At 46.7% G+C, this 14,041-nt stretch overlaps 1 protein-coding gene across 3 annotated transcripts in view; it reads right to left on the minus strand.

Annotated features, from left to right (window-relative positions):
* LOC127441474 (activated CDC42 kinase 1-like) overlaps positions 1-14,041 on the minus strand; it is a 150,771-nt gene that overhangs the window by 19,970 nt on the left and 116,760 nt on the right. For all 3 annotated transcript variants that reach the window (XM_051698938.1, XM_051698939.1, XM_051698937.1), the window contains 2 exons: positions 10,838-10,929; positions 6,333-7,732 (listed from right to left, as the gene is read on the minus strand). In XM_051698938.1, coding sequence (XP_051554898.1) covers positions 6,333-7,732; positions 10,838-10,929 — 1,492 coding nt within the window. The remainder of the gene's footprint in view (positions 1-6,332; positions 7,733-10,837; positions 10,930-14,041) is intronic.

Here is a 14,041-nt window from a genome sequence, read left to right on the forward strand (position 1 = left end):
GCGATTAGTGGTTCTTGCTCTCAATGGGGCGCGTGGTAAGTTGTGCATGGATTGCGGAGAGTAGCATGAGCTTCCACATGCTGAGTGTCTCCGCTGTGTCATGCACAGCTAGTCACGTGATAAGATGTGCAGATAGACTGTCTCAGAAGCGGAGGCAACTGAGAATTGTCCTCCACCACCCGGATTGAGGTGAGTAACCGCGCCACCACGTAGTGGGAATTGGGCATTCCAAATTGAGGAGAAAAGGGGATAAAAAAAAAATAAATAGTAGCCTATATTAAATGTACTTAGTCTTTCCTTCCTGTGATGGGGAGGGCCAGACAGAGGCTACAAGAGTCCAAACTGAATTAATATATACCAATAACCAGGAAAAAAGAAAAGAAAAAGATTTGTTCCCTATCTGTCACTCACTCCACGTTGTGTCGATGTAGTGACACTAGGGGTCACTCTTGGGAGCCCGAAACACCTCTGGTCTTTGATAAAAGGCCAATGAAAATTGGCGAGTGGTATTTGCATACCACTCCCCCGGACATACGGGTACAAAAGGAGCTGGTATGCAACCACTCATTCAGATTTTCTCTTCGGAGCCGAACGGTCGATGTTCACTGAGCTGAATTCCACAACTGTTAATTCACCTCTGCTGGATCTGATGGCGCATTTCAGCGGCTTCTCCCTCCTCTGCACTGGTGCACTGCAGAGAACGCCCCTGGGCGCTTCGGCAGACATAAAAGAGTACATTTCTCTAAAAGAGCGGCACACACGGAACGTCTTTTTAAAGACGTGTCTTTTTAAAGATACCTTTGCGTTTGTGTGTTATTCCTGGTTGCGGTCTTTATCTCTCTCCTTCTGATGGTCATGATCGCTGTCTTTCATGTCTGGGTGCGACCCACATGGAGACAGCATTCGTGGATGGATCATGTACTCATTGCGAGGACATGACCATGGCAACACTGCGGTCGCAGCTTGCCTTCGTAAGAAAGCAAGCCACCTCAACGGCTCCCTGCCTCGGTGTGCACCTATGCCCGCAGAGTGCCGCCACCTGGCATGGGCGCCCAAAGCTCCCGTCCAAGGCCTGTAGGTTTACGTCATCCCTGACGGCCAAAGCCTACAGTGCCGCTGGACAAGCCGCCTCCGCCCTGCACGCCATAGCTCTCCTGCAAGTCCACCAAGCCAAGGCGCTAAAGGAACTGCAAGAGGATAGTTCCGCCCATGGATTGATGCAGGAGCTGCGCTCGGCGACCGATCTCTCTCTCTGGGCAATGAAGGTCACGGCGCGGTCTCTCGGGTGGGCGATGTCCACCTTGGTGGTCCAGGAGCGCCACCTTTGGCTCAACCTGGTTGAGATGGGAGAGGCCGACAAGGCACGGTTCCTTGCTGCCCCCACTTCCCAGGTTGGCCTGTTCGGCGACACCGTCAAGGACTTTGACCAGCAGTTGCAGACGGAGGCTATCCGGCACATCCTGCCCCGGCGCGGCTCAAGATCCCACACCCCACCTGCTCGTCGCCAAGGGCGTCCCCCTGCGGTGACTGCACCGGCTCCACCACAGCCCGCCCCTGCGGCCCGGCCCCGGCGTGGAGCCCACCGCAGGAAGCAGACGCCACCCATCTCATGGCCGGCCGCCAAGAACCCGCGAAAGGCTTCGAAGCGCCCCTGAGACGGGCGACCCAAGGACGACGAAACCCACTATTTTGAAGCTGGTAAGCAGACCACTCCATCCCCCGGTGGAGGGCTGGGAGAAGAATCTTTTGTTGAATTTTCATTTAATTTCACCGCATACAAAGGGGTTTACAGCCCCTACTTCATTGTCCCAAAAAAGCGGTGGGTTGCGACCAATCTTGGACCAGCGAGTACTGAACAGGGCTTTACAGACTCCCTTTCAAGATGCTGATGCAAAAACGCATTCTTCTGAGCATCCGGCATCAAGATTGGTTTGCGGCGGTAGACCTGAAGGACGCGTACTTCCTTATCTCGATTCTACCTCGACACAGACCCTTCCTGCGGTTTGCATTCGAGGGTCGGGTGTATCAGTACAAGGTCCTCCCTTTCGGCCTGTCCTTGTCCCCTTGTGTCTTCACAAAGGTAGCAGAGGCAGCCCTTGCCCCGCTAAGGGAAGTGGGCATTCGCATCCTCAACTATCGCGACGATTGGCTAATCCTAGCTCACTCTCGGGATGTGTTGTGTGCACACAGGGACCTGGTGCTCTCGCACCTCAGCCGACTAGGGCTTCGGGTCAACTGGGAAAAGAGCAAGCTCCTCCCAGTTCAGAGCATTTCTTTTCTCGGCTTGGAGTTGGACTCAGTCTCGTTGATGGCGCACCTCACGAACGAGCACGCACAGTCGTGCTGACTTGTTTGAAGGCGTTCAGACAGAAGACAGCGGTTCCACTGAAACTGTTTCAGAGGCTCCTGGGGCATATGGCATCCTCAGCGGTGGCCACTCCACTCGGGTTGATGCATATAAGACTGCTTCAGCACTGGTTCCAGACTCAAGTCCCGAGATGGGCATGGTGCCACGGGACACATCGCGTGGCCATCATGCCAGTCTGTCGCCGCCTCTTCAGCCCTTGGACCGACCTCACATTTCTACGGGCAGGCATTCCCCTAAAGCAGGTCTCCAAGTGCGTCGTGGTTACGACAGACACCTCCAAAACGGGCTGGGGTACTTTATGCAACGGGCACGCAACCGCTGGCTCCTGGACGGGCCCGCGGCTACGTTGGCACATAAACTGCCTCGAGATTCTGGCAAATCTGCTCACCCTGCGGAGGTTTTGGCCATTGATCCAGGGCAAGCATGTGTTAGTTCAGACAGACAACACGGCAACGGTAGCATATATCAACCGTCAAGGCGGTCTACGCTCCTGTTGTATGTCAAAACTCGCCCGCCGTCTCCTCCTCTGGAGTCAGCAGCACCTCAAGTCGCTGCGAGCCACTCACATCCCGGGCGACCTCAACACTGCAGCGGACGCGCTGTCATGGCAGGTTACCCTCAGGGGAGAGTGGAGACTCCACCCTCAGGTGGTCCAGCTGATTTGGAGTCGATTCGGGTAGGCACAGGTAGACCTGTTCACTTCCCAAGAATCCTCCCACTGCCTGCTCTGGTACGCCCTGACCGAGGCACCTCTCGGTATAGACGTGCTGGCACACAGCTGGCCCCCTGGACTTTGCAAATATGCGTTTCCCCCAGTGAGCCTACTTGCACAGACCCTGAGGAGCAGGTCGTCCTGGTAGCACCCTACTGGCCCACCCAGACATGGTTCTCGGACCTCACGCTCCTCGTGACAGCTCCCCCGGCAAATTCCCCTGAGGAAGGACCTTCTTTCTCAGGGACGGGGCACCATCTGGCACCCGCGACCAGACCTCTGGAATCTCCATGTCTGGCCCCTGGACGGGACACGGAAGACTTAAGCGGCCTACCACCCACGGTGGTAGACACGATCACTCAGGCTAGGGCCCCCTCTATGAGGCGCCTGTATGCCTTGAAGTGGTGACTGTTCGCTAAGTGTTGTTCTTCCCGATGCAAAGACCCCCAGAGATGCGCAGTCGGATCGGTGCTTTCCTTCCTGCAGGAGAGGTTGGAAGGGTGGCTGTCCCCCTCCACCTTGAAGGTGTATGTAGCCGATATAGTGGCACACCACGACACAGTGGACAGTAAGTTCTTAGGGAAGCACAACATGATCATCAGGTTCCTGAGAGGCGCCAGGAGGTTGAATCCCTTCAGACCGCGCCTCGTTCCCTCATGGGACCTCTCTGTAGTTCTTCAGGGTCTACGGAGAGCCTCCTTTGAGCCCTTGCAGTCAGCTGAGCTTAAGGCACTCTCTTTGAAGACTGCCCTAATGACTGCGCTCACTTCCATCAAGAGGGTAGGAGAACTGCATGCGTTCTCTGTCAGTGAAACGTGCCTGGAGTTTGGTCCGGGCTACTCTCATGTGATCCTGAGACCCCGACCAGGCTATGTTCCCAAGGTTCCCACGACCCCTTTTAGGGACCAGGTGGTGAACCTGCAAGCGCTGCCCCAGGAGGAGGCAGACCCAGCCTTGATGTTGCTGTGTCCGGTGTGTGCTTTACGCATCTATTTGGATCACACGCAGAGCTTTAGAGTCTCTGAGCAGCTCTTTGTCTGCTTTGGTGGACAGCAGAAAGGAAGCGCTGTCTCCAAGCAGAGGATCGCCCACTGGCTCATTGATGCCATAACAATGGCATATCATGCCCAGGACGTGCCACCCCCGGCAGGGCTATGAGCCCATTCTACCAGGGGTGTAGCGGCCTCCTGGGCCATGACCAGTGGCGCCTCTCTAACAGACATTTGCAGAGCAGCAGGCTGGGCAACACCCAACACCTTTGCGAGGTTCTACAATCTCCAGGTGGAACCGGTTTTGTCCCATGTAGTGGCAGGCACAAGCAGGTAAGTCCGGGACAGCTGGCCGGGTGTATTACTTGCACATAGCGCCTTTCACCTCCCCTGAGCTGAAGACGTGCGCTGTTGACTCCCAGTAGTGTTCACAAACTGTGTTCCCTGGATGATTTCCTCCGAGCCCTGTGGCAGACGAGTTCACGGAGAAACTCGCTGCTGGCTCAGTACATGTGCTAATTAAGCCCTGTACTGGGGTAGGTGCTCCACATGTGTTGGTTCCCCATAGGTAACCCCATGCAACGTTTATCTTCCGCTAATTTGTTTCCCTGTTGGTAAACTGCATCTTCCTTGGGCAGAGGCCCCTCTGCCCCAGTCACCATGTTTGTAGAAAATCCTCCCCCGTAGGGTAGGACCTACCATAGGACTTCTCCACATGACATACTTCCGACAAAGCTCGGCAAGACCATGTGACATATTTCCACTCAAAATACCCCCCCCTCTGGGCAGGGTGTGGTCTCCGCAGTGTCTTCCCCTTGGGAGGGACACCCCCCGGACGTAGACCTGGTGGCCCCAGTCGGTTAATTCCTTTTTTTTTTGAGGGGGGGGGGGGAGGAAAAAAAAAAAAAAGAGGATAAGAGGCCACAAATGGGCTAGCCTGTCTCTATCTTTTGGGCAGTCGACTTGTCCCCAAAGGGCCGTTCGACACTCATAACAGCTTTGGGGGAAGTTACACAGTGGTCTGCCCGTCACACACCGCCATTTCACGTAACACAGTTCAGCCAGTTGTGGCATTTCGTATAGGGACCCCTAGTGTCACTACATCGACACAACGTCAAGTGAGTGACAGATAGGGAACGTCCTGGTTACTTGTGTAACCTCCATTCCCTGATGGAGGGAACGAGACGTTGTATCCCTCCTGCCACAACGCTGAACTACCCACTGAAATGGCCAGGACCTTGTCTCGGCTCCTCAGCACAAAACCTGAATGAGTGGTTGCATACCAGCTCCTTTTATACCCGTATGTCTGTGGTATGCAAATACCACTCGCCAATTTTCATTGGCCTTTTATCAAAGACCAGAGGTGTTTCGGGCTCCCAAGAGTGACCCCTAGTGTCACTACATCGACACAATGTCTCGTTCCCTCCATCAGGGAACGGAGGTTACACAAGTAACCAGTACGATTCATAGCCTGGAACTTTTAACTTCAAAGGCTGAAATACACAGGGGACACTTATTTGGAAATGTTTGCTCTTCACAGCTTCCAAATGCTCAATAAAATGTGCACTCCTACAATAATCTACAACATATTACAATATAAACAGTTAAAAGTAAGCATTGTTATATTTCATCAACACTATATCATCATCATCATCAACAGTTGATGATTAGTGATCGCTTGTCATAAATTTCCGATATGGCCTAATGATTGCAAACTGCTTTGCAACATTTGGAAACACTCACAAGCCCCCACATGCTTGGAGAAAATACAACAGTGCCACCACATTTTTACTCTGAAGGACGCAGTGCATGCATTTAATGAAATCGTATTCTATTTAAGTTTGATAATCACATTAGGTCATATCACGATTCCTGTCTTTCTGCCCCCAAATTTAAGACTTCTTTAAATGATTATTAAGACTTATGTTGAATCATTTAAGATATTTAAGACTTTTTATGACCTTAATTTTTGGAAAACTGAATTTAATACATTTTAAGACTTTTTAAGGATCCGTGGGAACCCTGAGAGCTATTGTCTGTCGTTATACAGCCCACTATAATGAGATATCAATGAGACATGCTCTGGTCAAAAGCCAAGTTGCCTCAATCAATGCCTCACACAGATAACCCAAGCCAACTATCAATCACTGTCTGACATAAAAAGGACACGGCAATCACGCATGTTTATACTGAACACACACCTCCTCTTCTGAAGGTTCAAGAGTGTAAAAAACGACCTGTGCAATATCTTCAAATCACTCACCAGTCTAACTTTGTCGTGGGTGCCGGTGCTGTCAGTCCTGCTAAATGAGCCATCAGTGCTGACTCTGCACAGGCTGAGAGAGTTCTTCAGTCCCCCTCTACATCCAGCGACTGTCAGACTGCTGTTGTTATTAGAGGAGAAGTTGGACTTGAACTCCCCTTGTTGTTGAACCATAGGCTTGACTGTGGCTGTGTTTACATGCTTCTTCTCCTCACCGCTCTCTGCTTCTCTGAAGAACTTATCGTAGCGGTCTAGATACGGAGGCCTCTCAGGCAGGAGGTAGTAGTGTGTATTGCTGACTTTCTTGCCATCCCGTACGATAGGCAGGATGCAGGGCCCTTTGGCTGGCTCCTTGTCTTTGCCTTGTGCCTGGATGACCTTGGGTGCAGCATATTTGGGATCTGAGGCAAAGCTCTGAGTGGTTGGCATGAGTTTAGCAGGAGAGGTGGAGAGGTAGGATGAGCCATAAATGGAAGTGGATGAGCAAAAGCTGCCACGGGTCTGCGGGGAGCCCACGTGTGGGCTGGGCGTGCGTGAGCTCGGCTGGGAGAGGGGATCTCGAGGGGGGATCTGGGGTGGATGCTCTTTGTCCTCCTCATTTCCAGAGACTGGGGAGAGCTCACCAGACCAGCGCGCATACTCGCCACCTGTGCGTTTGACTGGACGTGGTGGGATGGGGATGCGTGGTGGTATCTGGGGTTTGTCTTCAGAAAAGTTTAGGACAATTTGACGGTGTGTCTCCAGCCCAGGGCTGGTAGAGCTCACAGGTACATTGAGATGCCTCATACACTCCTGCTGTAGCTCTTGAAAGATCTCAGCAGACTGGGAGAAGGTAGAGGCATGGCTCTGCCTGCAGGGCAAAAATAAATTGTCTTCTACATGAGCTTTGCCCTCTCCAGTGGGAGTACAGGGTGTGCACGGAGAGCAAGGTTCATCTGCTCCTCGATCAGCACTGTTGATGGAGCTTACTTCAATGTCATCCTCATCTTGTGCTACATCGTCATAGGCTGGGGGTGGAGGTAGGGGTCGAGCGTCCCAATCCACCACTGGGGTAGGGTGAAGGGGCCGAGGTAAAGAGCGTGAGGGACTCTGAGGAGGAGTTCTGTCTAAGATATTCTCTGCTTCCAGGGCAAGCTTAGCAAGGGTGGGGACTTGGACCTCCACCACAGGAGAGGGGGAAGGTGTGGCTGATGGAAGTTCTTCTCCAAAGTCTATTAGAGAGACCTCTGTGGGAGTGCTGCTCCCTGAAGTCTGCACACCGTGAATGGAACGATCACCTATCTTGGTAGCAGAGACCCAAGCAGCTGGTTTGAGCTTAAGGCCCTTTTTCTTCAAAGAGGTTTGTCGAAGGCCTGAGAATGTTTGGTCCTCGTCCTCAGCAACAGCATCATAGCATGGTTCTGTCCACATGAGAAAAAAAAAACACAATCAAACCTCTAACATGATCTGTTAAATAGGAAAGTAGTGACAGAGGAAACTGAATCCTCAGAAAACAGAAGTGTCACCGCAATGCAAAGGCCACATACAAATGCAAACTTAATAGCATTTAAATGTGTGAGTGAATCCCTTAAAGTATCATTCTATGTTTATATGGAATAGATGTGTCTCTTCTGATCCTGTGATGGTTGACATTTACAGTGATATCCATATCAATGTTTTGTCGTCTCACGGCTGTAAAGAAGAAATACAGATGGCAGCAGTTTAGCCCATTTGTTGTTAACTTTTTTTGTATAGTAATACAAAATATAGTTGGCGTTGTGAGATGTTCAATTTCATCCAACAGGGGCACCGTGTTTTATTAATGCTGTCACAACCAGAATTCCTCTAAAGTGAATTTGGTTGTAGAATGCTGTTGTGACATCCATAAAAATCCAAACTCTGTGTGTACAGAACAGGACTTAGCACTGACAAGAGTGACAACTGTATTTTGCTGCAGTGTGCATGTGGCCAACAAAGAACTATTTTCCCTGACTCATAATGTCTGTGTAAAAAAAAAAAAATGGAAAAGAGTCATCAGGATATCCCACATTCCTCAAAAAAAACAAAAAAAAAAAACAAAAAAAACAAAAACAAAAGAATGACACCAAACAACATCATGTCTTAATGCCTCAGCTATTCCTAAAATTCAAGTTAGCTCACAGAGGAGCCCTTTTTTCATGCCATAAGACCACAGCAAATACACAACAAACAGATAAAAGAGCTAAAAATGGGAGCAAATGAGAAATAGAAACAGAGGGAATAAAAGAATGAGAGCAAGCAAAAACAAACAAACAAAAAAACTGTAAAATACAGATGTGCTGTATCTTTGAGGGGAGCTAGAAGGGTACAGTGGGGGCATGAGCAGTGCTTAAACTGAACTGAGGGTCCACACTTACTCTTAACCAGCAAAGATGGCTGAAGGGGCCGAGGGGGAGGCTCCTCTGCAGAGCAAGGTAGCAAGTGAGAGAAAGACAGAGAGCATACGCAAAGAAATTTAGGGGGTAGGAAAAGAAAAACAGGAACAGAGCATAACAGAAGTGGGTGAGAAGCACAAAGCATGAGGACCTGTTTTAAACGAAGCAGTGAACTGAAAAAACTAAAATATGTTTGCTTTTGTATATAAAACTTGAGAAGGTGAAGTTATTCTAAAATCAATAGTTTTCCTGAAATCGATAGTTTTTGGACTACCATAACTTTTCCATGACCTTTCCAGTTTGTTTGTGATTAATGAATAAGGATTTAAAAAAAATTTATCATTCAGACTGATCTGCTAGTGAATCATTTAAACAGTTTTAAACTATTTATTGAAAAGAACTGACTCAAAAGAACGATTTGCTCAAAAAGCAGACTTCACTTTAGACCTTATTCACAGCTGCGCCATCTTTGATTTTTAAAGGAATGACAACAAGGCTGTGAGGGATAGACGAACAGACACTTTAATGGGCTATACTACAGTTTAAAGTGTTTTTGGATCATTCCGCAGACAAAACATTGATAAAATATCTTTCCAAGAACATTCAGCGACAAAAAACTCCTGACAACATGATTTGTGGAAAATCAGATGGGATCTAGGCAATTTATATAGCTTTATACCATGCGTACCACTGAAGAGACAGCCTCATCCTGTCACGGTCATGTCAATCTGGGTTTTTGTGTTACAGTACCGTGAAATCATCGTCCTATGTCTGTCTTGTGTTTCGTTTTCTGTCTCTGTGTGAGCGCACGGTTTCGGTTGTTTTTCCAGCTGTGCGCTCCTCTGTTGGTCTCATGTTTCATGTTCGGAGCATGGTGTCTGGATCCTGACTTTCCTGTCTGGTTTAGTTTTGGTTGGTGTCAGGATCCGGACACTCATGCTCCTTGTTCTGTCTGTTATTGGCGTGAGTGCACTGCGCTTATGTCATCTTGGTGGCATGCGCTCGCATCAATCGTTTATGTCTGTCTCTAGCGAACACGGGTGCGCCTCGCATTACGCGCCCGGGTCACGTGCTGCCTTCACGTTGTGCTGAGGTTCGGTCACTTCGGTCTGAGGTGTCGGGTTTGTGTGTGGCCGACCTCTCGCACAGGTGTCTTGTCTCCTTTTTTCGCCTGTTGCATGCATCGCATGGCGTTTGCCTCACGATGTACGCTCAGGCTTTGTTTAGTGTGGGAATGCATGGCATCACTTTGTTTGGCGTTGCTACGCATTCTCTTGTCTTGTCTGTCGGTTGGCATGAGCGTATATTGCCTTACTGTCTTGGCGATCTGCGCTCATGCCATTCAGGTGTTTGTTGTCTTGTGAGAGCACGTGGCTTTGTTTTGTTTCTGTATCGCCGCATGTCAAACTGTCATGCGGCAATACAGAACTGTCATACCCCACCTCCCTGTTTGCCTATTATTAGTCTATTAGTCACACCTGCCCTGTCTGTTAACCTGTTTGATTTCTCTCCCTATTTATCCTCCTCGTGTGTGCTGTCCATTGCCAGTTCATCTTGTTTGTTGGTCTTGTTTCGTGCCCCATGTCGATCTGGTTTGTTATCCCTGTTCCTGTTGGTTCCGGACGTCCTGGTTCCCAGTTACGTCTGCCCCAGCCCTACTTCCTTCAGTTCTGCCTGGATTATACTTTTCCCCTACGGGGTAGTTTATGTTTGGTTTTTGCCTTTTTGTAGTAATAAATCCCCTTTATTTTTTACTCTGCGTTTGGGTCCTGAGCCTTCTCTGCAATCCCTGACACATCCCCTCAGTTTTCATTCCCATTAAAAATCAAAGACGGCGCTACTGTGAATAAGGTCTATGGCTTGCAAGCTAGTTTTACTCTACACAAGAGTAATATCTAGCTGATGAAATATTTAAGTGCAGAGCATAACTAGAAAAATTTATATTTACTACAGAAACTTCCATGTCTTTCCATGACCACGATTTTATTTATTTCCATGACCCTTCCAGACCTAGAACACACAATTTTAAAATGACATCCACAGGGTACCCACGATCATGGAAAACCTGAAAAGGTCAGATGGTAGAACAGTAATTGAAAAGCATTTGCTCACTCTTAGTGCGTCCAGGGAGCTGCGTTGGTCTGGCAGAGTTTAGCTCCAGCCCCAGCACATCTGGAGGATCCATGGGGTTACCAAGATAAAGACTGCAGAAGGAGCAAAAAGACAAAAGCATTTAGCAGCCCATCAGTGTATACTTGATATCATACAAGTTTACAACAAAACCAGGCTCTGAAACCTTGCCATTAGAAGAATTGATGACACTGTATAACCAATGTATTAAAAAGACATTTCGGTTTTTAACAGCCAACAGCCAAGAGGTATTTACAGCTGTGATATCAGTTGATAGAGCTAGGGTTATGGAAGTGACAGAGTATGTTGTCTTCTACTGCCCTCTTGTGCTGATGAAGCAAAGTGCTTATATTCTGTAGGCATGTGTAAATGACATGGGCCATAGCTCCACATAAGTGAATGTGACACTTTACTTCATGACCATGTCAGAGGCATTTGTCATCTAATATGGGACCCACGACATTTCATTTCGTAGATGATGTGTACATTATTCCACTGCTGCAGCAATTCCTCTACACCCACCACAAACAAGTAAATTATGCTCAAATTCAGCTACAAATCAGCATCCAGCATGGTATAGAGTTATTACTTATTATCATTGAAATGTGCCATAGTTTTATAGAAGGCCAATTATAAAGAGAAAATTGGTTCTGTAGGAGGATAGCAGGACTTTCAGGATAATAAAATTAACATCTTATGTGAGGACAATGGTTATATAAATAACAATGTGACTGTAATACAGTGCTGTGAAAAAGTATTTGCCCCCATACTGATTTCTTTGGTTTTTGTGTATTCTCATACTAAATTGTTTCAAAAATTCAAACAAAATCTAACATAAAACAAAGGCAATCTGAGTAAACACAACATATAGTTTTTAAATGATAATGTTATTTATTGAAGCAAAAAAGTTATCCAATACCAACTGGGCCTGTGTGAAAAAGTATTTTTATAGTTACTAAATCCCCAAATCTATGAAACTGCATTCATAATGGGGTTCAGCTGGACTAGACACACCCAGGCCTGATTACTGCCAGCCCTGTTCAATCAAATCAACACCTACACAGAACTTTTTCAGCAACATGAAGTTGGCTAAAAGGTCTCACCCAGTAGCACACTATACCAAGGTCGAAAGAAATTCCAGAAATGATGTGGAAAAGGGTGATTGAAATACATCAGTCTGGGAAAAGCTATTTCAAAGGCTCTGGGACTCCGAAGAACCACAGTGAGAGCCATTATCTCCAAATGGAGAAAACTGATGAGTCGAAAGTGGAACTGTTTCGAAGACAGGGGTACCGTTACATCTGGCTTAAATCAAACACAGAATTCCACAAAAAGAACATCATACCTACGGTCAAGCATGGTGGTGGTAGTGTGATGGTGTGGATGCTTTGCTGTTTCAGGGCCAGGGCGACTTGCAATAATTGAGGGAAACATAAATTCTGCTCTCTACCAGAAAATTATAAAGGGGATCATCAGTCTGTGAGTTGAAGTTCAAGCACAACTGGATTATACAGCAAGACAATGATCCAAAGCATAGGAGTAAGTCCACCTCTGAATGGCTCAAAAAAAGCTAAATTAAAGTTTTGGAGTGTCCTAGTCAAAGTCCTGACTTGAACCCGATTGAGATGCTGTGGCAGGACCTTCAATGGGCAGTTCATGCTCGAAAACCCTCCAATGTGGCTGAACTAAAGCAGTTCTGCAAAGAAGAGTGGGCCAAAATACCACCACAGCTTTGTGAAAGACTAATCTCCAGTTATCGGAAGCGTTTGGTTGCAGTTGTTGCTGCTAAATGTGGCACAACTAGCTATAAAGTTTAAGGGGGCAGATAGTTTTTCACATGGGTGATATAGGTGTTTGATAACTTTTTTGTTTCAATCAAAAAGTAATATTTGAAAACTGTATTTTGTGTTTACTCAGGTTGCCTTAATTTTATGTTATATCTCGTTTGAAGATCTAAAACAATTTAGTATGAAAAATACACAAAAATAGAAGAAATCAGGAAGGGGGCAAATACTTTTCACAGCACTGTATAGTAGACACATTCAAACTAGTGACTGACCGATACATTAGCAAGGGATGATACCATGCCTGCTTTATCGACTTAAAAATGTTGGCTCTCCATTATTACAGTTCCAGTATTTACAGACATCCATGCTAACGGATAAATGCACATTTTCAGACACCTTTGGTATTTACACAATATTTGTAAATTCACATTTCAGAACTCGTACTTCAAAAGAAAAATAGTGAGAGACTGATTCATCTTGAAAATGTTGTTGCTATTATCGGCTTTAGATTGGCCAGGTGGTCATTCTGCCTATTGTCAGTTCCAAAATATACAGAGCCTAAAAATTGATAGTGGTAAATGGACAGTGCTCATAATTTTTTTTGAGCAAAACTTTAGTTAATATTTTGTTTACTTAAATTAAGCCATTTTGCTTACATCGTATTTGCTATCATTAAATGTAATTATGCATTGAAGTTAAACAAAAGCGACTACCACTGTGCACAATCTGGGAAAAGTTGCTATCTGTGGATCAAATTGATTGGGAGACGGTATGGAGTAATATTTTCTGTGCATCAAAAAATCTGAACCACCAATTAATTCATTTTAAATTTTGCCACAGGTTATACTGGACACCAAAGAAGCGTTTTCTCATTAAACTATCTCCAACTCTCCACTGTAGTTTTTGTCCTTACCAACAAGTGGGAACATTTATGCATATGGTGTGGGAATGTGAGAAGGTTTATGAGTTCTGGGAGAAGATTTCATCTACATTGTCTGATATGATAGGAAAAAAAATCCCAATGCAACCAGCTGCTCTGCTTATTAATGACGATTCAAATTTAGGTTTAACAGAGAGACAAAGGAAGATTTGGCTAGCAGGTCTAACATCTGCAAAAAAGATGGCTTCCTCCTCATATTATATCTGTGACACTGGTAACTTCAGTTTCGTGACATAATAATGCTGGAACTTTCAACAGCCAGAATAAATAAGGCCAGAGCTTCAACTCTTGAGGCATGGAAAGCTACTGCAGATGAACTGACATAAAGGCTTCAAGATTGTAGAAACTGGATATAATTTGGACTTTGGACCTCTGTTCTGTGTATTTACTTTACTTATCCTAAGGTTTACATACTGCAATCTGTGTGGGTTTGTTTGTTTGTTTTCTTTTTTTTCTTCT

The sequence above is a fragment of the Myxocyprinus asiaticus genome, chromosome 5 (genome assembly GCF_019703515.2).
Source record: "Myxocyprinus asiaticus isolate MX2 ecotype Aquarium Trade chromosome 5, UBuf_Myxa_2, whole genome shotgun sequence".
Taxonomy (NCBI): domain Eukaryota; kingdom Metazoa; phylum Chordata; class Actinopteri; order Cypriniformes; family Catostomidae; genus Myxocyprinus; species Myxocyprinus asiaticus.